At 44.3% G+C, this 22,924-nt stretch overlaps 1 protein-coding gene across 9 annotated transcripts in view; it reads left to right on the forward strand.

The window, feature by feature from the left end:
- LOC119954680 (suppressor of tumorigenicity 7 protein homolog) overlaps nt 1-22,924 on the forward strand; it is a 207,832-nt gene that overhangs the window by 183,780 nt on the left and 1,128 nt on the right. For 7 of the 9 annotated variants that reach the window (XM_038780146.1, XM_038780137.1, XM_038780140.1 and 4 more), the window contains 4 exons: nt 1,221-1,323; nt 1,710-1,860; nt 6,802-6,894; nt 9,769-9,908. In XM_038780146.1, coding sequence (XP_038636074.1) covers nt 1,221-1,323; nt 1,710-1,860; nt 6,802-6,894; nt 9,769-9,908 — 487 coding nt within the window. The remainder of the gene's footprint in view (nt 1-1,220; nt 1,324-1,709; nt 1,861-6,801; nt 6,895-9,768; nt 9,909-22,924) is intronic. The other 2 variants (XM_038780139.1, XM_038780145.1) reach the window with 2 other exon arrangements.

A 22,924-nucleotide genomic window follows, 5' to 3' on the forward strand; every position in this document is an offset into this window, starting at 1 on the left:
TACACGGAGGGAAAACTCAGAATACCTAATTCAACTAACAAGCACGTCTTTCGGGACTTGTGGGAGGGTGGTAGCACAGTGGTTAGCACAATTGCTTCACAGCTCCAGGGTCCCAGGTTCGATTCCCGGCTTGGGTCACTGTCTGTGTGGAGTCTGCATGTTCTCCCCGTGTGTGCGTGGGTTTCCTCCGGGTGCTCCGGTTTCCTCCCACAGTCCAAATGGATGGATGGATTTGTTTATTGTCACGTGTACCGAGGTACAGTGAAAAGTATTTTTCTGCAAGCAGCTCAACAGATCATTCAGTACATGGGAAGAAAAGGGAATTAACAGGATTCAAGAAAATACATGAGAATACATAATAGGGCAACACAATATATACAATGTAACTACATAAGCATTGGCATCGGATGAAGCATACATGGGTGTAGTGTTAATGAGGTCAGTCCATAAGAGGGTCATTTAGGAGTCTGGTGACAGTGGGGAAGAAGCTGTTTTTGAGTCTGTTCGTGCGTATTCTCAGACTTCTGAATCTCCTGCCCGATGGAAGAAGTTGGAAAAGTGAGTAAGCCGGGTGGGAGGGATCCTTGATTATGCTGCCCGCTTTCCCCCGGCAGCGGGAGGTGTAGATGGAATCAGTGGATGGAAGGCAGGTTCGTGTGATGGACTGGGCGGTATTCACGACTCTCTGAAGTTCCTTGCGGTCCTGGGACGAGCAGTTGCCATACCAGGCTGTGATGCAGCCCGATAGGATGCTCTCTATAGTGCATCTGTAAAGGTGTGCAGGTTAGGTCGAATGGCCATGCTAAATTGCCCTTAGTGTCCAAAATTGCCCTTAGTGTTGGGTGGGGTTACTGCGTTATTGGGATAGGGTAAAAGTTTGGGCTTGGGTAGAGTGCTCCTTCCAAGAGCTAGTGCAGACTCGATGGGCCGAATGGCCTCCTGCACTGTAAATTCCATGATTCTATGAAACCGGAGCACTCGGAGGAAACCCTTGGAGACACGGGGAGAACGTGCAGACTCTGCCAGACGGTGACCCAATTGAACCCGGGGCCGCTGGCACTGTGAAGCAACAGTGCTAACTACTATCATACCGAGATGTACAGAGCCAGGTGTTAGGTATCTGGGAGCCCTGTGTGTCGTTCTGTTATGTTCTTCAGTGGTGCACAGAGTTGTGTGGTCTCATGATGTAAATTTGACGAATGGTTTTGCTATTGTTGTAGATTCTCACCAGAGGCTGCCTCCAGGCGAGGGCTGAGCACTGCAGAGATGAATGCTGTAGAAGCAATACACAGGGCTGTAGAATTTAACCCACATGTACCCAAAGTGAGTGGCTGCTCTTTCCTCCATCAGTTTGCAAGCTAACAGCTTTGTTTGGAAATGCTAATTATGTTTCAATGCTCTGTAATTCCGACCATTCGTCAGTAGCGAAGGCGTGAAATGGGTGTTGTTTGTGAATGTGGGGATGTGGAAGACACTGAGGGAAATCTCTGTGACTGACACGTCTGACAGTTAAATTAATTCTGAAATAGTGCTATTAAACACCTGATGCCTGACAAGTTGAATACCAAATAGGTAATTCAGTCAGTTACAAGACAAAAAATGATTTCATGCGAAACACGTTACGGTTTTGAAAAGTTAATCACTGTATTTACAATTCCTGGTCTTCCAACAGCGTCTTTTTTAAAAAATTACTATTTTTCTTTTTTTAGTATTTATTAGAAATGAAAAGTTTAATACTGCCACCAGAACATATTTTGAAGCGAGGAGACAGTGAAGCAATAGCATATGCATTCTTCCATCTTCAACACTGGAAACGGGTAGAAGGAGCTCTCAACCTATTACATTGTACCTGGGAGGGAAGTAAGTGCCTTTTAGAAGTTAGCTATTGTAAATTATTCAGTCCAACTGCACAGTGCTTCTTTGGTTCTTGATATATAATAATAATAATCGCTTATTGTCACAAGTAGGCTTCAATGAAGTTACTGTGAAAAGCCCTTAGTCGCCACATTTATATTCCTTAGAAAAATTGCCACAGTCATTATCACCCACCATGAGTCTGATGTCTACTAATTGGCATGTACCTATTGAAATAGAATTCTCCAATTTATCAAATTGCTGCTGTTGAATGAAAGATGTTGTAGGTCAATTATTGCCTTTGAAAATATCTCCAGCGTTTCCATGAAATTACATGGCATGAGGGAATCCTCAAGCTTCGGACATAACAAAGCGTGATCCAGCTAATAAAGTACTACTGATTTAACTGTTGTGATGTGGGGAAAAACTGCAGTTAATCTGCACACAGCAGGAACATAATGACCGAGAATCTCTTTTTAGTGATGTTGCTGGAAGGGTAAATATTGGCCAGGACACTTGGGAAGCAGTGGGTGGTGGTGGGGGGGGGGGGGAAGAGTCCAGAGAGAGAGATCGCCCCTGCTTATTTTCAAAGATGTGGAGATGCCGGAGTTGGACTGGGGTGAGCACAGTAAGAAGTTTTCCAACACCAGGTTAAAGTCCAACAGGTTTGTTTCGAATCACTAGCTTTCGGAGCACTGCTCCTTCACCTGAGGAAGGAGCTGCGCTCCCGAAAGCTTGTGATTCGAAACAAACCTGTTGGACTTTAACCTGGTGTTGTAAGACTTCTTACTATTTTCAAAGCTACTGTCATAGGATCGTTTCTGTCCACCTGAGAGGGCAGATGGGAGCCTCAATTCAATGTTTTGTACGAATGATTGCACCTTCGACAGTGCAATGCTCCCCTTAGTATTCACTGGAGACTCATGCGCGCGACTCTGCATTTCAGTCTCTGGAGTGGAACTTGAACCCACAAGTTGCCAATGGTTTTGTTTCCCGCAAAGGTGAAACTGTTCTTAACCACAAGAGGTCATTAAATGGGAGCTAATATTTTTGCCCATTTTTCTCAAAGCACTCACAGGGGCCTCCAGTCTTTCATTCCTCTAGAAACTTGGGTGCATTATGCGGCTAAAAAGAAACAGCTGAGCGGTTAGTTGGAAAAAATGCTGCCGAACCTGCTCAAAAGTCATATATTTTCTGGCCTGTCCGATGTGAGGTGTACAATTTCTCTCGGAAAAGGATGGAAAATACAGAAGGCATACAGCAAGATTTATAGATCAGAATCTACAGATTGTAGTAGAGAACCTCAAAAGCATTGAAGTGCTTTCTACAGAGTAGAGGAGACATCTACCTGTCCTCAGAGGAAAAAGCAAGCATGGGAATTCTTCACACCAGATGCCATTACGGCAGCACCTACTGGTTGCTGCTGACATTACAATGTGGCACAAATTCACTTTACTGCCATAGTATATGTGAAACACAAATGAGCCAACAGTGAACGCAGAGCAAAGGGAAGCACTGAACATGGTATTAAAAAAAAAAAAATTTTTTTAAATTAAGAGTACCCAATTCATTTTTTTTTCCAATTAAGGGGCAATTTAGCGTGGCCAATCCACCTAGCCTGCATATCTTTGGGTTGTGGGGGCAAAACCCACACAAACACAGGGAGAATGTGCAAACTCCACATGGACATGACCCAAAGCCGGGATCAAACCTGGGACCCCGGCGCCGTGAGGCAGCAGGGCTAACCCACTGCACTACCCTTACATGGTTTAAAAAATAACCTGGGATGGCACAGCAGAGAAAGGTTGGGATTGATTTTGTTTTGTGCATATCACTGTCCAGTGCACTCATATTCACACAAACCTATTGTAGATAAGGTACTTTACATTCAGATGGGCTACACTTCAGGCCACAAAACTGCTGCTGCCTGGATGATATAGAACAGGATTTTCCACAATTTATCTTCTTTGCACAGAAATAAAACGCAAAGCACAGAGCGCAAATGGCTCACAAGTTCGACAGGTCAAACGTTTCATCTCCTTTCAAACAGCGCTGTCATTAACAAGATGCTGCACACAGCATGGATTATGCACAAGTTGGAGGAGAGGCACATCACTGAGTAGAGATACAGCATCACCACCCACTCTTGTGATTCCAATCTTGATGAATAGCTGTAAAGTAGTCACGAGCTTGAGTGTGTGCAACTGATATTCCGGTCCCACTCCGGTGCACGGGTTTCCCCGGCGACGAGGGGTGCAGTCACCGGGAAATCCCGGTAATAACGGCGGGATCGGTAAATCCAGCTGGCGGGCTGAAAAGCCACCCTCAAGTTGTTCTACTTAAACACATGGTAAGTAGAAAAGGGTGATTGTGGATAAGTCGTGGAGAAATGGATATGCACCAGACTGGGCGCACGGGGTGAATTTCTGACTGACAATGGGGAGTTTGCTTATGATGAGTTTAGAGAATTACGTGAAAATATGAACATTGTGATCGTGAACACCAGAGCTGAAAGCCCTTTCAGCAATGAACTCTGTGAAAGAAATCACGCGGTAATCAATGAGATGATCATGCGCCATAGCTGATCAACCAAACTACAGGTTAACAACTACTTTGATATGGGCAGTCCATATAATCAATTCATTTCAGATGGTTGGGACTATAGTTCTTATCAATTGGTCTCTGTGAGGAAACTTCAGTGTTGTGTGGTATCCCCCCTGGGGATTTAGTGTACTGTAAAAGAGAGGGTCATAAAGAGTAGCAAGAGTGTGATTGTAAGACAGTGGTTCACCAACATTGTAGTCAAATTACCATGAGGTTATTCATGAACATAGAATGTACAGTGCAGAAGGAGGCCATTCGGCCCATCGAGTCTGCACCGACCCACTTAAGCTCTCACTTCCACCGTATCCCTGTAACCCAATAACCCCTCCTAACCTTTTTGGCCACTAAGGGTAATTTATCATGGCCAATCCACCTAACCTACACGTCTTTGGACTGTGGAAGGAAACCGGAGCACCCGGAGGAAACCCACGCAGACAAGGGGAGAACGTGCAGACTCCGCACAGACAGTGACCCAGCGGGGAATCAAACCTGGGACCCTGGCACTGTGAAGCCACAGTGCTAGTCACTTGTGCTACCGTGCTGCCCTATTCATGAAGGACTGCCTTCTCAACCTTGCCCCTTGTCTGACGTGTGATGATCCTCAGGTTAAATCACCACCAGTCAGCTCTCCTCCTCAAAGAGGAAGGTAGCCGATGGTCATCTAGGATTATGGCAACTTTACCATTATCTTCAGTCAAATTATTAAAGCCCGTTCATCAATTTGAAACAATTACAGTTTCAGAATCTGAACAGTCATTCGAAGATGATCAGGCACCCTGAAACTCATATTCATCTAAAGGAACAGAATAAGGTAGATTAGGGATTGCATAGCAATAGGCATAATGTTCGTCATCTTGAACGTTAGCCAATATTTGAACTTCCTGGTAGCTTTCCATGCTACTCCCATCAGCTTCCAGAAGAAGAACTGAAGTTCGCTGCCCTTTTAAACACCGAGAGCAGCTGTGTGATAGCTGCAGACTTATTCAGTTCTGGAATTAGTGTCCGTCTACCTTTCATTTCAGTTCCCCGGGTCTTAACTTCCATGAGCGAGTGAATTATTCAGATAAAGTAAAAGTCTTGCCTTGCAAAATTCAAGGAAACAAGCCCTCAGTATCTGCTGATGTTAGTATACCTGTTCAGTGGCTAAATATTCCGGTTTTGCCAGTATCTCAAACATAGGCTTTAGAGTCTTTGCCTCACGGTGGAAGATGCTGCAGAAATGGCCTTTCCCTCATTTTGCCACTTGGTGGCATTGTAAATGGTGCTTCAAAGTTTCAGATAGCTTTGGTCAGTTTGTTAACAAAACTCTGCAGAGCAGACAAAAACACACTTTAGACTCGAGAAGATCAGAGTAGTTAGTTTGCTTTCCTTGGACCTAATGGTGGAGTAATATTTCTGATCATAAATCAAGCTACTGCTCTGCTCAGTGTTATGAGCAGACTATTAGTTATTCCTTACTTTACCAAATTCAGCCCAGCAACGTAACCAGTCTTAAGCCTGAACCAGTCACATAACCAGTAGTTGCTTCGTTGGTTTTCTGTATGTGGTTCTTGTTTATTCTGCAAATATTGTCATGTAGCACTGTCAAAACAAGGGAGAGACGCATTGGCTAATAATTAGCTATTAGCACATCATTAAAAAGAATCTCCAGCAGTTAATCCCAGTTTAATTAAATAATAATTAATTAACAATGGCACAAAATTTAAATAACTCCAAGACAAGCTCCCGCCGCCACTTCAGCCCAGCTGCAACTTTCTGTGACGAACTTAATTTGTATCTACCAGGGAAGTATAGTGACTTTACAGTAAATGCATTTCTACAGTGAGGCAGGCTGTAAACATCAAATCACGTCCCTCAATACAATCATTTTAGCTTTACTTCTAGAATTGTTTTCAAGGTAATTTATGATTGAAACAACAAATGCACTCGATTTGCAAAAATTATACAGGAGAAAATGGTGGAAAATTGAGCACTTCCGAAGCATTGGGTAGCTGAACGCAAAATATGTTATCCTCAAAGTATTAAATTAAAATGGGTAACTTTTTTAATTTATAAAAAGTTAGGCCCTTGTTAAAGTTAAACTAAGTGCATGCAGTTCAAGTTAGTAGGTCTAAAGTATAAACTATATCAGGTGTATTTTAAATATCCCTCATGCTTGCTTTCTTTTGTAGATTTTTTTGTATTTCAAGTAAGTAATCAGTTACTGGGTAGTGTGGGGTTATCAATATTTACTTAGCATGGGACATTTATGCATTATACTGGATTTTTTAAAGACGGTATATAATTTTGTTAATTTTCACAACTTGGAATTAACAAAAATGGAATAAAACATTCTTCCCTCAGCTTTCCGAATGATTCCCTATCCTTTGGAAAAAGGTCATCTTTTTTATCCATATCCAATCTGCACAGAGACTGCAGACAGAGAACTGCTGCCATGTAAGTTAATGAAGAAAACCATGCTTATATTGACCTTTTTTTGGTCATAGTTCTGTTAATTATCTCTAAGTTCCTGTTTAGAATTTACACAAACCAACCCGTTTTCTTGTTTAGACCAAGGATTAACCCTTTCTTCATCACATTAGGTTTGTTTTTGGTAGACTTTAGCTTTGTGAATAGACCGAGACACGAATGGGTGCCCACAATCATCAGCATCTCCCAGTTCCTCAAAGTATGGGGATGATTGTCACAGAGTGCAGCCCACGGCATGAGGGGTCGTTTAATGTGGGGAAGCAGTTGCACTACAGCCACTATGTGGGTCTGGCAGTGGGCCGGTGTCAGACCCTCCCACACTTACCGCCTGCCGTTGGGGTATTGCAAGGATTTATATATAGGTTGATGGCCAACCTATTTTGGCCACATTATGAACTCCCCCCTTCCATGGCCGCCAAGTCCTGGAGAGAGACTTTGACCCAGAGTTTCTAGGTCAAAGATAGGGATGCTACCCACTGCACCACAGGACTGCCAACAATCTACAGTTGGTTGTTTTGGTAAATCCATGCCATCTACCCTCACCCCACTTGTCCTGTACACTCCCCAATACAATGCAACTATCTAATTTCCTTTTTGAATAATGTACAGATTGTACTTCAACAATGATTTATGGATTTGCACATTATAACCATCTTTTTAAAATCTCCCTTTTCACCCACTTTGTGATAATCTTAAAACATTATGACCTCTGGTTATCATTTTTCAAGCATTAACAATATTCTATCACTACTTACCTTATCTTACTCGTTCATAATCTTTAAAATCATCCTTAAACATCTGAACAAAGCTCTTCATTCTCCAGATTTTCTGTGTAACCGACACACCTCATCCCTGATTACATTCTAATGAATCCACATTGTGTTTGTTCAATTGTTTTCATATTCCAATACATGGAGGTCCACACGATCCTGCTAGTCATGGCCTAACCTAACTTGTATAATCTTATGCAAGTTGAGCATTGCCTCCTTGGATTTACATTCTATGGCCACCCATAGCCAGAACCAAGGATGTTCTTTGCTCTCTTGTCTTTATTTGCACATGTTGACTTTAATGTCATGTGTACCTACAGACAAATCCACTCTGGCTCTCAAATCCATGTAAAATTTTACCATTTTGTATTTCCTTTCCCTGTTTTGCTTATAAGTGCCTTTTACATCTTCTGCATTGTTTTTTTTCGTCACCTGTCTACCCATCCACTATCCATGCCCTCCTAGAGTCCTTCAAAATCTTTGTCAAATATTCTATACCCGCCCACCATTGTTCAAAACATTGTTGCTTGTATTCTGTACCTCTTATTCATTACCCCTAGTTTTGTAGGCTCCCTATTTTGGGATTTCCAAAAATTGAATTGAATAATAAACACTTGAGTGGTAAATTGCAGGGCAATGCGGAAAGAGCGGGGTGTGACTAATTTGATAGCTCTTTCAGCATAAACACAAGGGGCTGAATGGTCTGCACTCTATGATTCTATGATCTCCCAACATGTTAAATTAAAGTCCCTGCCCTCTTTGAACTCTCCATGACCTTGCTCGAACCAATCTTGCATCCCGTTTCAACTCCATTACACCCCCGCTTAACAAACGTTCCAATGGCTTTTTAAGCATTCCCTTTTCCTCCATCCCATCACCAGCGGCAGAATTCAGAAACATGCGCACACCACACTCTTTGGAATAGATTTCCCCCCCTCCCCCATCTGCTTTGCCTCTTCTCCTTCAAAATCAAATCAAAACCACCTTCCTCAATAGCCTTACGTCAACTCTGTCCAATCTCTCTGATATTAACTTGGCATCTGTTTTTTCAGAAACCTAAACAAAGTGCCGTTAGACGTCGGCCTAGCTAGTCACACTATCACCCCTTGAATGAATTTTTTAAAAATTCTTCAAACTATAGGTGCGGAAAGTTGTTGTTGTTGTTCCCCCCCCCCCCCCCGCTGCCATCCCCATTGTATCACTGAACCTCTGCACGAAGCAATATCTTCGCTCCATCACTTCCACCTTGGCCGAAACAACCTGTTCCCCTTCTTCTAACACTGCATCTCTGTCATTTCCTCATTATTTTTTATTAATTTGCAGAATTTACGCATCATCACTATAGCCAGCATTTATTGCCCGTCACTAATTGCCCTTAAGAAAGTGATGACGCCTCTCCTTCTGAATAAACTTGAGTGACTTGCTAGGCCATTTCAGAGGACAGTTAAGAGTCAACCAGATTCCTGTGGTCTGGAGTCGTGTATAAGACAGGTATGGTAAGGATGACAGATTTTGTTCCCTAGTGAACGACATACCAGTAGTTCCAAGGTCAGCGTTACTGATAATCACCTTTTAGTTCCAAATTTCATTTCATTAATTGAATTTAAATCCCTCACCCACCAACTGGGATTTGAACTTGGATCTCCGGGCTTTTGGATTACTAGCCCAGTAACAAAGCCACTGAGCATTCATTTTGAATCCCTTTAGTACAGTTATCTTGATCTTTCCTTTTCCTTCTGAATTGTATTTGATTCATGGTCTAGATTCAAAGATGGCCGTATATTTATCTCTGCTTTTCAAAAGACTAACTTAAGACAGAAAGGATATTCCGTAGCAATAGATTACATGCAAATATTTAGTAAAGATATATTTTTATATCTGCCTTCGTTTTCTGTCTCTTTCCTGTCTTGCTATGTCTTCGTTTCTCCCTGTTTCTTTCTCCTTCTCTCCTTATCTTTCTGCGTTACTGTTTCACTTTATTCCCGGCCATCTGTGTATTTTTGTTCCGTTTCACTTGATTTCTCTCCGTTTCTTTCTCTCTGCCCATCTGATGCTATCTGTTCATATCCAGCGTTTCATGAAGTTTCAGTGTATCCCAAGAAGGAGCTGCCATTCTTCATCCTCTTCACAGCCGGCCTGTGCTCCTTCACCGCCATGTTGGCTCTCCTCACACATCAATTTCCAGAGCTCATGGGCGTCTTCGCAAAAGCTGTAAGTAACTCGTCGGGTCAATGATAGCATGCTGTGCACCAGCCCCTTACACTTTGCCAGCTCTACACATTTAAAGAATGTTTTCCTTGAATGTTATTGGCAGCACAAGTTTGGATATTCGTTAGAACTGTGGCATTAGTCTTATTCCAGGCATTGAGAAATTATATATATATATATATATATATATATATATATAGAGTTCTTTTCCTATTCTGAAACTAGGAAGGGGTGTGGGCCATTCAGCCCCTCAAAACTGTTCATTCTGTTTGGAGAAAATAAGTTCGCCCTGAGAGGGTCAATGTTAGGGTTCATCCGGAAATGGCAGCCATTCGTCAACTTCTTTGGGGAAAATTAACCGTCAGCAGAAAGGGTCGGGGGGCTGGAGTTTAGTTTAGCTTAAAGTAGGGTGTTAGAAAAGGTGGGACCTGTGAGGGAGGAAGACGGCTTTTGCACTATGTTTATATTTGTATGCGTGCAGTTCTGGTTGCCACATTATAGGAAGGATGTGGAAGCATTGGAAAGGGTGCAGAGGAGATTTACCAGGATGTTGCCTGGTATGAAGGGAAGATCTTATGAGGAAAGGCTGAAGGACTTGAGGCTGTTTTCGTTAGAGAGAAAAAGGTTAAGAGGTGACTTAATTGAGGCATACAAGATGATCAGAGGAGTAGATAGGGTGGACAGGGAGAGCCTTTTTCCTCGGATGGTGATATCTAGCAAAAGGGACATAGCTTTAAATTGAGGGGAGATAGATATAGGACAGATGTCAGAGGTAGGTTCTTTACTCAGAGAGTGGTAAGGGCGTGGAATGCCCTGCTTACAACAGTAGTGTACTCGCCAACACTAAACGCATTCAAATGGTCATTGGATAGGCATATGGTCGATAAGGGAATAGTGTAGATGGGCTTTAGAGGGGTTTCACAGGTCGGCGCAACATCGAGGGCCGAAGGGCCTGTACTGCGCTTGTAATGTTCTATGTTCTATTGTTTCTTCTGTTGTTGTTATAAAACCATAAATACTTCAATAAAATGTTTATTAAAATAACCTGTTCATTCTATGGAGGAAGTCAATTTGCCTATTTCTCAGAGAGTACTCCGTGCCAGGTTTAATCTTTCGAGGTATAAAACCTTTCTAATTAAAAAAAAACTCAAAGGCCCAAATTCTTAGTTTCTTAACACTCGGGTCCTCAGTCATGCATGTCCGTCAAGGTACAAATAACTAGTATTTATGAATCAAGTGAAGTTTATTAAGTAAGATTTTACATTTACTGAACAAAAAGCAGTGAAGACAACATTGAAATTTCTCATCTCTCAGGACTCTAGGAGTTCTTGCCAGCACAGATGGTGTGTCTCTCCTCTGTCTTTGAAGTGATGTTAAACGGTGTCCAGAAGAGTCATGCCCCAGAAACCGTGGGATCATTGTGCCAACAAAGACTGATTTCTCAACTTTAATTCCTCTGCTTCTCATTCCTCCCTCTGTTTTTGGAGATGGTTCAGATTCACCTCTTGTATTGGCTATTGGGTGCAAATCATCGTGTGTCACCCCACCTCTGTAACTAGAGCCAACTATTCATCTCTCTTCCCCTGCTTCGTGGGTGGTAAACTGAGGCACAGCTCTATTTCTTACTTCCTTAGTTTACATCCCAACAATTGGGCACATTAAGGACACAGCGAAACCATCAATAAAGTCACATTCTCTTGCCAGCATATTTTAACCCAAGCCTCACCGGTATTAGAAAATAAAGGTTTCCTCTCATACAGATCAATTACAGCAACACGTGGGGAGGGATTGCTCCGTCCCGCTGCATCAGTTTTTTGGTGCGGTGCGCCCCTACCGGCAGCGGGATTCTCCGTCCCACCAGCCGGCCAATGAGATTCTCCGTCCCACCAGCCGGCCAATGAGATTTCCCATTGTGGGCAGCCCCACGCCGTTGGGAAATCCCCGGGCATGGGTGAGCTGCTGGTGCAACGGAGAATCCCGACAGCGGAGAATCCAGCCTCTGGTTTACTTAAAGGAAAGGGGGTTTGGGGGGGGGGGGGGGGGGCGCAATTCTGCCAAAATATGACTACGTCTTGGATTCTTCCGCCCCACCCACCGCAACATTGCAACAGGCGGGACCATGCAAAGGCCCATTACCTCGGGTGGGAGTTGCCGGGCTTGCGGAGGATCCCGTCCTAAGTATCATTTCAGGTAGGTGAACCGGTGAGAATATTCCCCCCCACCAAATGATTTCCATCACAATCCACCCACACTTAGGGTGCTATTTAACGGAAATGTCGAGCGCGTTTAGCCGGGTTTTTTCCAGTGCTCGCAAAGCCAGGAAAGACCCCGCTATCTAACAGGACTCAGTTTTTTTTTGGGGGGGGGGGGGGGGCTTCAGTGGGGAAAGCCCCACCGAGGCCAACTTAGTCTCATTTCCTGCACCTGGGAGCTGTGCTGTGAAGTGGCTCCTCAGAGATCGGGGCGGCCTTTAAGTTGGTGGTTCTCACATGCCCCCCGTCACCTCCAATTATACTTTGATATAGTCCTCTGGCACCCCCTTTCCCTTTGGACGTATCACCTTCTTCTGTCTCATCTGTCATTTAAAATCCTCATTCTCTACTACCTGATTAGTGCCACCCCAAGTTTCTTATTGAAATAGTTTCATTGCTTTGCTTCTCTGATTTGCTGCACTAAAAGTATTATGTAAATGCAGGTTAACCTGACTCTATAATAAAACCAGTAAGCAATCAGAGAGTTTATTGAGTTAAGTAGGATAAGACTTCTACACATTCCTTTACCATCTCAAAGAAGTCAAGAATGGAGTCATGTTTGAATCTAGGATCACAGCAACGGCACAGCTCCAAAAAGCAAAAGGTGAAGATAACAGTGCCCATCTTCAATTCAGCCTTCTGTCCAAATCAAAATCTTTCATGAAGATTTTAAACAATAGTGTAGGTCAACAACTCATGATTCTCTAATATTTAGTGGGGATACGTGAGCAATCTTGCAAATTGCCCATGATATGTGTCTGTTTTGAAACTGGGAAGGTCTTTCATTATTTATAACTTTTTTCTATGACATCGAACTCTAAGGCCCGCCCGGATGCCCGGTGTCCTCTCCTTCCTTGACCTTTGTACCTTGTCCACGGCACCCCCTCATCAGCCAAGCCAGCCCCGCCCCGGAACCCCCTGTTTTGGACCCGCTCACGATCCATCCAGCTCCTTACTCCCCTTCACTGGGGCTGGATGCACTCCCAGCAGTGACCACCGCACCCAGCGGCGCTGCTGAGACCAGAGAGCTGTCATCCAATCAGATGGCTAGCAGCTCTCTTGGGTGGGACTTCCTTCCCAGATGGGCTGGAAGGAATGCCTCCAACTGCTTAACGCTCCTTGGGAGTGTTAAATGGCTGTTGGGCAGCCATTGGAAATTAGGGTGAATACAACGTCAACTGTTTTGGTGGCAGGGTGGGAAACCTTGCTACCATTTAAACATTACCCAGGGTTTTCTTTTGGACCAGTGATGCAAACATCCAACAATGTCAGACTAGTTAGAAATCCCAATACTACAGAAATACATACTTTTGTAATTAATGTTCAAGGGAAGCAACAAACCGGCCCGCATTGATTGCCGGTATAGTAGCTCAATCAGTTGTGTCATGACTTAAGGAAAAAGCTTCACAATTGCATGGCAGATTCAGTGTTCCTGACAGAGGGTGCCTTACTGAGATTCACAGCTGACCCAGTAAATGAAGTGGCTAACTATTGCATCTTTTTGTGCTCGGGTGGGCGGCATGGTAGCACAGTGGTTAGCACTGCTGCTTCACAGCACCAGGGCCCCAGGTTCGATTCCCGGCTTGGGTCACTCTCTGTGCAGAGTCTGCACATTCTCCCCGCGTCTGCGTGGATTTCCTCCGTGGGTACTCCGGTTTCTTCCCACAAGTCCCGAAAGATATGCTGTTGGGTAATTTGGGCATTCTGAATTCTCCCTCCGTGAACCCAAACAGGCGCCGGAATGTGGCAACTAAGGGCTTTAACTTAATTGCAGTAACTTAATTGCAGTGTTAATGTAAGCCTACTTGTGACAGTAAAGATTATTATTATTATGGGTGAGCAGACTCCCGGCGGTCAGTTGCAGGAATAGCAGCCTTGCACACACTACCGACTGGAGTTGCGTGCTTATAGCAAATAGCCTTTTGAGAGAGAAATTAAAAAGAAATAAAAACTATTGCACTTTTGAGGCATTGCAAAGAACTGCTGGAACTTTCAGACCTTTAATTTTAGTAATATGGACATATCATATGAGCCAGCAAACCTTGAGCTGACCAATTTATTTTACAAAGTCCTCAGCTTTTGGTAACAGCTGTGCTCTGATGTCAAAGTTTTGTCAGAATCTGAACCCAGGTCACAACATGAAAGTCTGTGACCTTAGCGCATTGAACCACCTGAGCCCCCCCCGGTGCATAGTTTCTGACTTTCTTGTCCGGAGAAGTGTTCGTCCATTGTGTTACTCAATAAGTCTAATGATAGAAGTTCCCTTGATTCCAAAGTGATGATGTTTGTGTGTGGGTGCCTAAAGGACTCTCGTGACTACTGTAGACATATCAAAATTACGATTCTTTGATCTTTCCCTGACCCTTACCTTGGCTGATAGCACGAGTCCCAGTAGAACTAAACTGTCGGGCACGAATGCCTCTTTCCAGTCCGACGGTTAAGATCTGATTTGGCAGCAGTGTGACTGAAGTGGTAGTTTACATTGACAAGTATTGAAAGATGGCTGTTGACTCACCGCCACTTCTGTTAAGAATGTATCTATCCAGCACTTGTGTAGTACACAACGTGATAAAGTGACCATCTGCTTGAGAAATGGGATTGCTCTGATATGTAGATGGGCAGAGCCCATTAACCACCGAATGTGCATTATTGCATCCACTATCTAAAATGTATTTTAAAATGAAACTTTTGCACTGGTCTTAAAGATGATCGTACACCTCTGCAGGTCAATGGTATTAGAAGGCAGAATGAGCAAACAACTCACAATTACTTTTGTATCCTTAAGGTGCAAGTCCTTTTTGATCTTTCCCTTATCTTTCTGATCGGAAAGAAGCAAGGTTTTGTTCGGTCACCCTTATGTGCAAACGGTGTTGAACGGAAATACTGCAAAATCGTCTGATTTTTCTTAACAAACCAGGACTACTTAATGGCTATTTTTTTTTCACATAAAATCCAGATGCAAAAAGGGCAGTTGGAAAGATCAAGGAAACTCAGATCAAAGGATTTTCACCTGTGAGCCATGGTTATCCTTACTCTGTGGACTGAGCTTTGATTTTTGAGCAGAATATTTTTCTAAGTCTCAATTGTACAAGCTGGTTATTGTGGCTCTGTGGGTGCCAGGCCCCAATTATCTTTAAAATCATGCGGCATGTGCTGTATATAATACGTATGCGGGGTTGCCAGAGTGAGAGACAGTTTATTTGCTCGTTTCTTGCATAGCTTTTATCTACCCAAATTCAGGATATGACTAAAGATACACAAGTTCAGGTGATTATTAACTGACAGCGGCATAGGTTCAAACTTCAGTGAAGTGCAGATACCTTGGGCGGAATTCTCTGATAATGTGCCTATGTCCCCAAGCCCGTGAGAAAACGGGCGCGAATCACTCTGTACTTTCTTGGAGAAAGTCCAGAGTGATTCTCCAATTTGAAGGGGGCTGGCAGGGCCCCGGAGTAGTCCACGTAGATCTGGCTGCCGATACGGGGCCCTGCACTTGCGGCCCAGCCCCGCGCAACATGGCGGTCCCACACAGCAGGCTGGCCCCAACAATATACCCCCCCGCCCAAATTAGTGGTCCCCAATCGTGAGCCTGGCCTTCCTGGAGGCTCCTCCCGGCGACGGATCCCACCGGCCCCCCACCAGGGCGGCCGCGGACTGTGTTCCCGGCGGGTGGTACCATGAGTGAACCACGCCAGCGGGAACTCAGCCAGTTGCCGGCGGAGAATCGCCGTGGGGGCCTGTTTCATTGGCCCCCGAACTGCGCCGCATCGACCACGCGCGCGCGCTATTGCCGGTGATTCTGCGGTCCCCGCAGAATCACGGGAAGGCGTCGGATTCGATCGCAGGTCTGACGTCCCATTCCCTTCCCCCGCCGAGCGCGATTGTGGCGCGGAGGCTCGGAGAATCCCGGCCCTTGTAGCCCATTCTTAATGTCACTGTAAGTGTTCTTCAGTCTGGCACATGGAATGTATTTTAACACACTGCCTCTACATCCCCGTGGTAAACGGAGTTTGGAACAATTAACATGCATTTGGAGACATGTTCACTGAGAGTTAGATTAAGGGCTGGAAGGGATCAAACAAGTTAAGTTCCTTTGAAAGAAAAAATGAGTTTCCTTGTGGCCATAGAGTAGCAGGATGCCTTGAGCCTCTTGCCTTCAATCTTAACTGCCCCCTCCCATCCCGATCACAGGCCCTGAATGGTGACAAGCTGAGACCAGCCTCCAGAAACATCATCTAAGCCGTGGGTCATTCTTGCCTTCCATACGTGCCTTGCTCGCTTCAGGTCCTCCATTAAGCAAACCTGAATGAACATATATCTTCCTGATGCAAACCCTTTTAGGCCTGGCCTTTCCGATTTTCTTTTTGATTCGTTTCGTTCATCCACAAAACAGATTTTCCAGCTCACCCACATTTGCAAAGATATTGTATTGAAAAGAATATTTCCTGTTTGACATTTTACAAGAAGTATCACGGATTGTTTAACACAGAAACAGGAAATGCGAGCCAGCTCTGGTTTAATAGTTAATGTCCAAATTCCATCCCCCATAAACCTGAGTACATCTATTACTCTGCTTTCTGTATCTTAATGGACACCAATGGGCGGCATGGTAGCACAGTGGTTAGCACTGTTGCTTCACAGTACCTAGTACCAGGTTCGATTCCCGGCTTGGGTCGCTGTCTGTGCGGAGTCTGCACGTTCTCCCCGTGTCTGTGTGGGTTTCCTCCGGGTGCTCCGGTTTCCTCCCACAAGCCCCGAAAGACGTGCTGTTAGGTGAATTGGACATTCTGAATTCTCCCTCCGTGTACCTGAACAGGCGCCGGAGTCTTTTAGGGTCTTTAGTGATTAGGGTCTTTTCACAGTAACCTTACTGCAGTGTTAATATAAGCCTACTTGTGACAATAAAGATTATTATTATTATAAGTCATCCCTGTGCTCACCGATCCACATTAGCTCCCAGCTGGCAACTCATTGTTTTCTAAATAGGCCCATTTCTTCCAAATAGGTCCATTCCAATGGTCCTGCAATTCTTGCCTCTTGTATATCCCCTGATTTAATACAGGATGTCTTCAGCTCCCTAGGCCCTGGACTCTGGAATCCCCTCCAGAAATAAACCTCCCCACCGCTTCCCTTAACACTCCTTTATAAGTTGCTTCTTGAACCCTACCTCTGACCAATTTAGTCCTAATATTTCCTCGCGTGACTTGGTTTCAACTTTAGTTGGAATAATCCAGTGAAACGCCTTGGAAGATTTAACTGCACTAAAGGCACTATACAGTATAAATGCAAACTGCTCTTCCTTATTGATAAGATTCCCAACTGCAGGAAGGGAATTAAAAATGGGCTTGAGTGATGACTGAATTGAATCATTAGAGCATAAATCAATTGTGATGCTTTAGATACGATTCCTTAGCGACTTATTCTCTTTAGTTATAAGTTCACCACCATCCACCGCCCTCTCCAGCGTGCTTCTTATGAAAGATAAAGCACTTTCTGTGCTTTATGTGATTGATTGGTTATTGATTATGCCTCATTAGCCACAACACACACAGTTATAAGTAACCTGTATTTCAAGAAAACTAGAACAGGGTTTCTCTTTGTGCCAAATGGTTGTCTCCCTCTCCCTGGCATTGATATTGGGCACAAATGTGTAAATTGTTTTTTTTACACCTGACAGGCTGATCCATTCTGATCAGTACAGCTAATAACAATCGTTCTGTTACATTCAGGTGGGACAGGATATTCTGTTCACTGGCAGAGAATGAAGCTTTTCAATTCAAACATACCCTGTGATTGACTCCAGGGATTTCTTTTTTGTTTTGAAGCAGTGGGCTTGATTGGCTGCTGTCTCAATATTTAACGTATTTTGAGTTTGTTAGAGTCCAGGGCCAGGATTCTATCTGTGCTGGACAACTGTGCAGTCAGGAGCTTTCACTTGTAGGTTTCTGTTTCACAGCCTGGGTTCAGTTCACTAGTCCGTTCGCAGCTAGTTCATTGGGTCTGGTCAGAGGGTCCAGTGGTTTCAGTGGACCATGATAGAAATAAGAAACAATGTTTAAAGGACAATTCTCAGGTTGGTGTTAGTGCAGGAATTGCACTTGCGTTGTTTTTTGCTGATCAGAGCTTATGCTAAATGGGCGGCACAGTAGCATAGTGGATAGCGCTGCTACTTCTCAGTGCCAGGGTCCCAGGTTCGAATCCCTGCTTGGGTCACTGCCTGTGCGGAGTCTGAACGTTCTCCCCGTGTCTGCGTGGATTCCCTCCGGGTGCTCCGGTTTCCACCCACAAGTCCCAAAAGACGGGCTTGTTAGGTGAATTGGACATTCTGGATTCTCCCTCGGTGTACCCGAACAGGTGCCGGACTGTGGTGACTAGGGGATTTTCACAGTAACTTCATTGCAGTGTTAATGTAATGTTACTTGTGACACTAATAATTTACCTGCCTTACGTGCCCACTATGCTACTTACGTAGAGTAAATTTGATCATTTGCCTGGAATTGGGTACGGGTGTCTTCCCTCCCCGCGGCGTGGTTCTCGGCAGCGGGAGACAGCCAGCCGTTGCCCGGCGGCAGAACCTTCTGGTCCCATCACTGCCAATTGGATTTCCCATTGAATCCGCACTCCACGTCGCCGGGCAACTCGCCTGCGGGACCGGAAGATCCCTCCAGCATGAACAGCCGGAAGATCTGGCCCATTGTATATGATCTTCCACCAAGTTTTAGAAGATAATAACATATAGTAGCTTGTGATACATTCAATAAACTGGAATCTGATCCTGACCTTAGACCTGAGAGCTGCACTCTCCAAAATAACCTGCAGTCTCCAGGACCTAGAGATTAGTGCCCTGGCCACTGCTCTGTGCAATGCAAACAAGTGTCTTTTTTATTTCCTTTCATCGATTTTCTTCATTATTTATAAAGATATTGCAGGTGGCAATGAAAGTGGTCATGTGAATAAAGGCCTCGGAATCTGTCCAACAAGATTTGCGATCGCCATCTAGTTCGTGGGTGCACAGTCTGTTTACAGGAGTGATCTCGAGCATAAATCTGTAGTATATATCTTGAAGGCAGCGATGCCTCTCTGAGGTGCCAGCGTGGGGCGAGTGGCACCAAAACTAGGCATGTTTACGACACCTGACATCGCACACCTTTCCAACAGAAACTGTTGGATAATAATTTGGAATGGGACCCATGGTTGATTTTTCTCCTTAATCGAAGGACACTGGGCTAATGTTAATGCTATTAATGAACTAGCTTAATATAGACTGGAGATGAACCTGGAACTTTTACTTGCCTTTCTGGCTAAGTTAACCATTGGACTAATAACTGATGCTTTGAGAACCATCATTGTTGATTTCAAACCAGTTTAAATTTATTGGTGATGAAGCATGTTATCTTGTTTCTGACACCATGCAATCTGTTTAAAATGTATTTACTTTGGAACATATTTTAATTCAAGTTTTTGATATTTTAAACACACAACCTGCCAAAGAGACAAAACCACACAACCCCCCAACGCCCCACCCACCGGCTCCTTAAAGTGTAGTATAAACAAACCCCATCTCTTGTGGAACCCCTCACTCGCCCCCTGAAAGCAAATTTCACCTTTTCCAGATGCAAAACCTCCATTAGATTCCTCCAGCCACACCAAGGCACAGGATGGAGCAACTGACCTTCACACCAACAGGACCTGCCCCTGCGAGCGAACAGTGAGACTAAGGCTAAAACATGTGCCCCTGCTCCTGTCTGCCGCTCCGGCAAGTCCGACACCCCACATATGGCCTCCAGGGTACTGGGCTCTAAATTCACGGGCTAGACCGTCGACGTGGTGCTGAAGAACGACCTCCAAAATTGCTCCAACTTAGCGCAGGACCAGAACATATGTACGTGATTGGTCGGGCCCCTCCCACACCGTTCACAAGTATCCTCCATGTCTTCAAACAACCGGCTCATCCTCGACTTCGTTTGGTGCGCTCTACGTACTAAACTACCTTTAGTTGTATCAACCCCTCGCACATGAGGTTGAGGCATTCACCCTTCACAGCACCTCACACCACACCCCCTCCTCCAGCACCATCCCCAGCTCCTCCTCCCACTTGGCCTTAACTCCCTCCAGAGACGCCATAACGTCTTCCAAAATCCTCCCAGAGCACCCCGCCCTCCAGCCCCACCACCAACCACACCCCCTCCAACAAAGAGGAGGGCGGTGCCACCGGAAAAGTCGGAAAAATCTTTCTCACGAAATCCTGCATGTACCTGAAATCCCAAACTTCTCCCTCAACTCCAACAAACTCGCAAGCCGCCCTTCTAGAAATAGGTCCTTCATTTCCATTAAAACGTTATTTTTAATTACTCTCAGAAAATTTGAATTAAATTATAATGAATTGTAATCATGATAGTTGAGAAAGTTTGGAACGAATTTTAACCCTGGTAGCTTGAATTTATTCGTAAAAAAACAAAAGTTCAGTAAGATGCATCCAAGGGCTTTGTTTTAAAGCCATGCAGCATTATTGCCCATAAATCCAACTGAGAGGTAGAAAATAAAGGCGATCATATTTGAAGGGTTACCTGTGGACAAGGATGATTATTTTTAGGAACTTTAGAATGACTTGTGTTTGACTTACCAGTTATGGTAACTCAATGTTTTGGAAAGGTGTACTCGATCAATCTCTTGGGCACTGAGATATTTCCAATTATTGCTGTAATGTTATGTGCCGAGGAAAGACTCACGTTTGTACGGTACCATTGACAATCACAGGATGCCTCAATGTGCCTGAGAGACCAGGTATTTTTGAAATTTTGTCACTGCTGTAAACATGTGGATTTGATGTTAAGGGCCCTTCATCTATCCTCAATGTTAAAAGTAAATCCTTGACTACCTTTTGCACTTAATGGCACTAAGTTTGATGCTTTCTGTGAAGAGCATTACAAAAAATGACACTGGCACAGTGTGTCGTTCAGCATCTGCTTTTAAAATGGGTACGTTTAGTTGCACAGTGTAGAGCGACTGTCAACATTGCCCGAGGCCAGTTGAAACAGAAAACCTCTTGGTCCAGAAATTATCTGATCATCTTGCTTTCTCTACGGTGTCTGATAGATGTGGAGCCCTCCAGCCTGCATGTCGTATGAGGAAACAGCAGTTGCTTTGGATAGGATCAGGCATTTTACTCCACAAGATCTTATTCCAGCTTTAGTGTCTCAGTGTGTGTTTAATTTGCTGGAATTAGCTCACAAGTCTGATATGTACCTGCTTGGCGTGCTCCCATCCACCCTACTCTGGTATTGTGAACAGAATTCAGTGGAGAAATGTGGAGATAACTTTCCTCTGCTTTAAGTATGCATACAAAGCGAAGCAGAGAGTGAAGTGTAAAGAGCCATAATTCTGCTTCCACTCCCTCTTCTGCAACTGATACACTTTTCCAGTAGTACGCCCAGCTGTGGGAGAAATACTTCCATTAGAAACAGATGGGACATTTAAATCAAATGTCGATCGTGGGAGATTTTTTCCTGAGTTTCTGTCTGGAAGAAGACCAAACACAAAGGACCCAGGAAGATAGGTTCTGTCCTCTTGGGAAGCTTTTATATTTCTGGACCTGTTGGGAAGACCAGCAGTCCTGGAGGCCATTTAATAATAATAATAATCTTAGTCACAGGTAGGCTTACATTAACACTGCAGTGAAGTTACTGTGAAAATCCCCTAATCGCCACACTCTGGGTACACAGAGAGAGAATTCAGAATGTCCAATTCACTTGACAAGCACGTCTTTCAGGACTTGTGGGAGGATACCGGAAACCCACACAAACATGGGGAGAACGTGCAGACTCCGCACAGACAGTGACCCAAGCTGGGAATTGAACTTGGGACCCTGGCGCTGTGAACAACAGTGCTAACCACTGTGTTACCGTGCCGCCCACTACGGTTGATATGGACGGGAAGTGGCTGTTGCCACTTCAACAGCTCTCCCAGGTCTGCGGCAGTGGCTGTGTTTACACCCGTAAATTTCAGGATATGTCCATATGGAGTACTCCTGCTCCCTACGTAGGCCAAAGCATGGGAATGACAGATAACTAAGTGGTGTCCAGTGGGGAGGAGGAATATTTGTACTTTTGAGGTTTTGTTATATTTAAAAGAGCACATCTGCAAATGTTGGATGAATGTATCCAATCAAGTTCTCACATTGCAATTTTTCCTTAATTTCTACACCTTATATTTCTCCAGTGCCTTTCTTGATTAATCACTGAATTTATGAATTTGATTTTGTGGCCATATATAGTATAACCTACTGCCTCATTCCATTGAGGAGACGCGGCAATTGCCAATCATGACTAAATCTCTTGGAGATTACCCATTAATGCATCAGATAAAGGAATTTGCATTTAAATAGGAACATAAAGGACATCCTGAAGCACGTCACAGCCAGTGGATTACCTGAGGTTCTATCGTTCTTGCTTCTGAATGTAAATTAAGGCCACTTTGCGCACAGGACGGTCACTTAACAGCAAATTAAACGAGTGACTAGTTCATTTATTTCGCTGATTGTTTCTGCAGGGATAATAGTTGGCCATGAGACCAGGAGAATTCTGTACCCCACTGGCACAGTGGTTGAACACTGCTGCCTCACATCGCCAGGGACCTTCGATTCCCGCCTTGGGTAACTGTGTGGAGTTTGCACGTTCTCCCTGTCTCTGCGTGGGTTCCCACTGGGTGCTCTGGTTTCCTGCCGCAGTCAAAGATGCGCAGGTTAGGTGGAATGGCCATGGTAAGTTG

This window comes from Scyliorhinus canicula, chromosome 20, assembly GCF_902713615.1.
Source record: "Scyliorhinus canicula chromosome 20, sScyCan1.1, whole genome shotgun sequence".
Taxonomy (NCBI): Eukaryota; Metazoa; Chordata; class Chondrichthyes; order Carcharhiniformes; family Scyliorhinidae; genus Scyliorhinus; species Scyliorhinus canicula.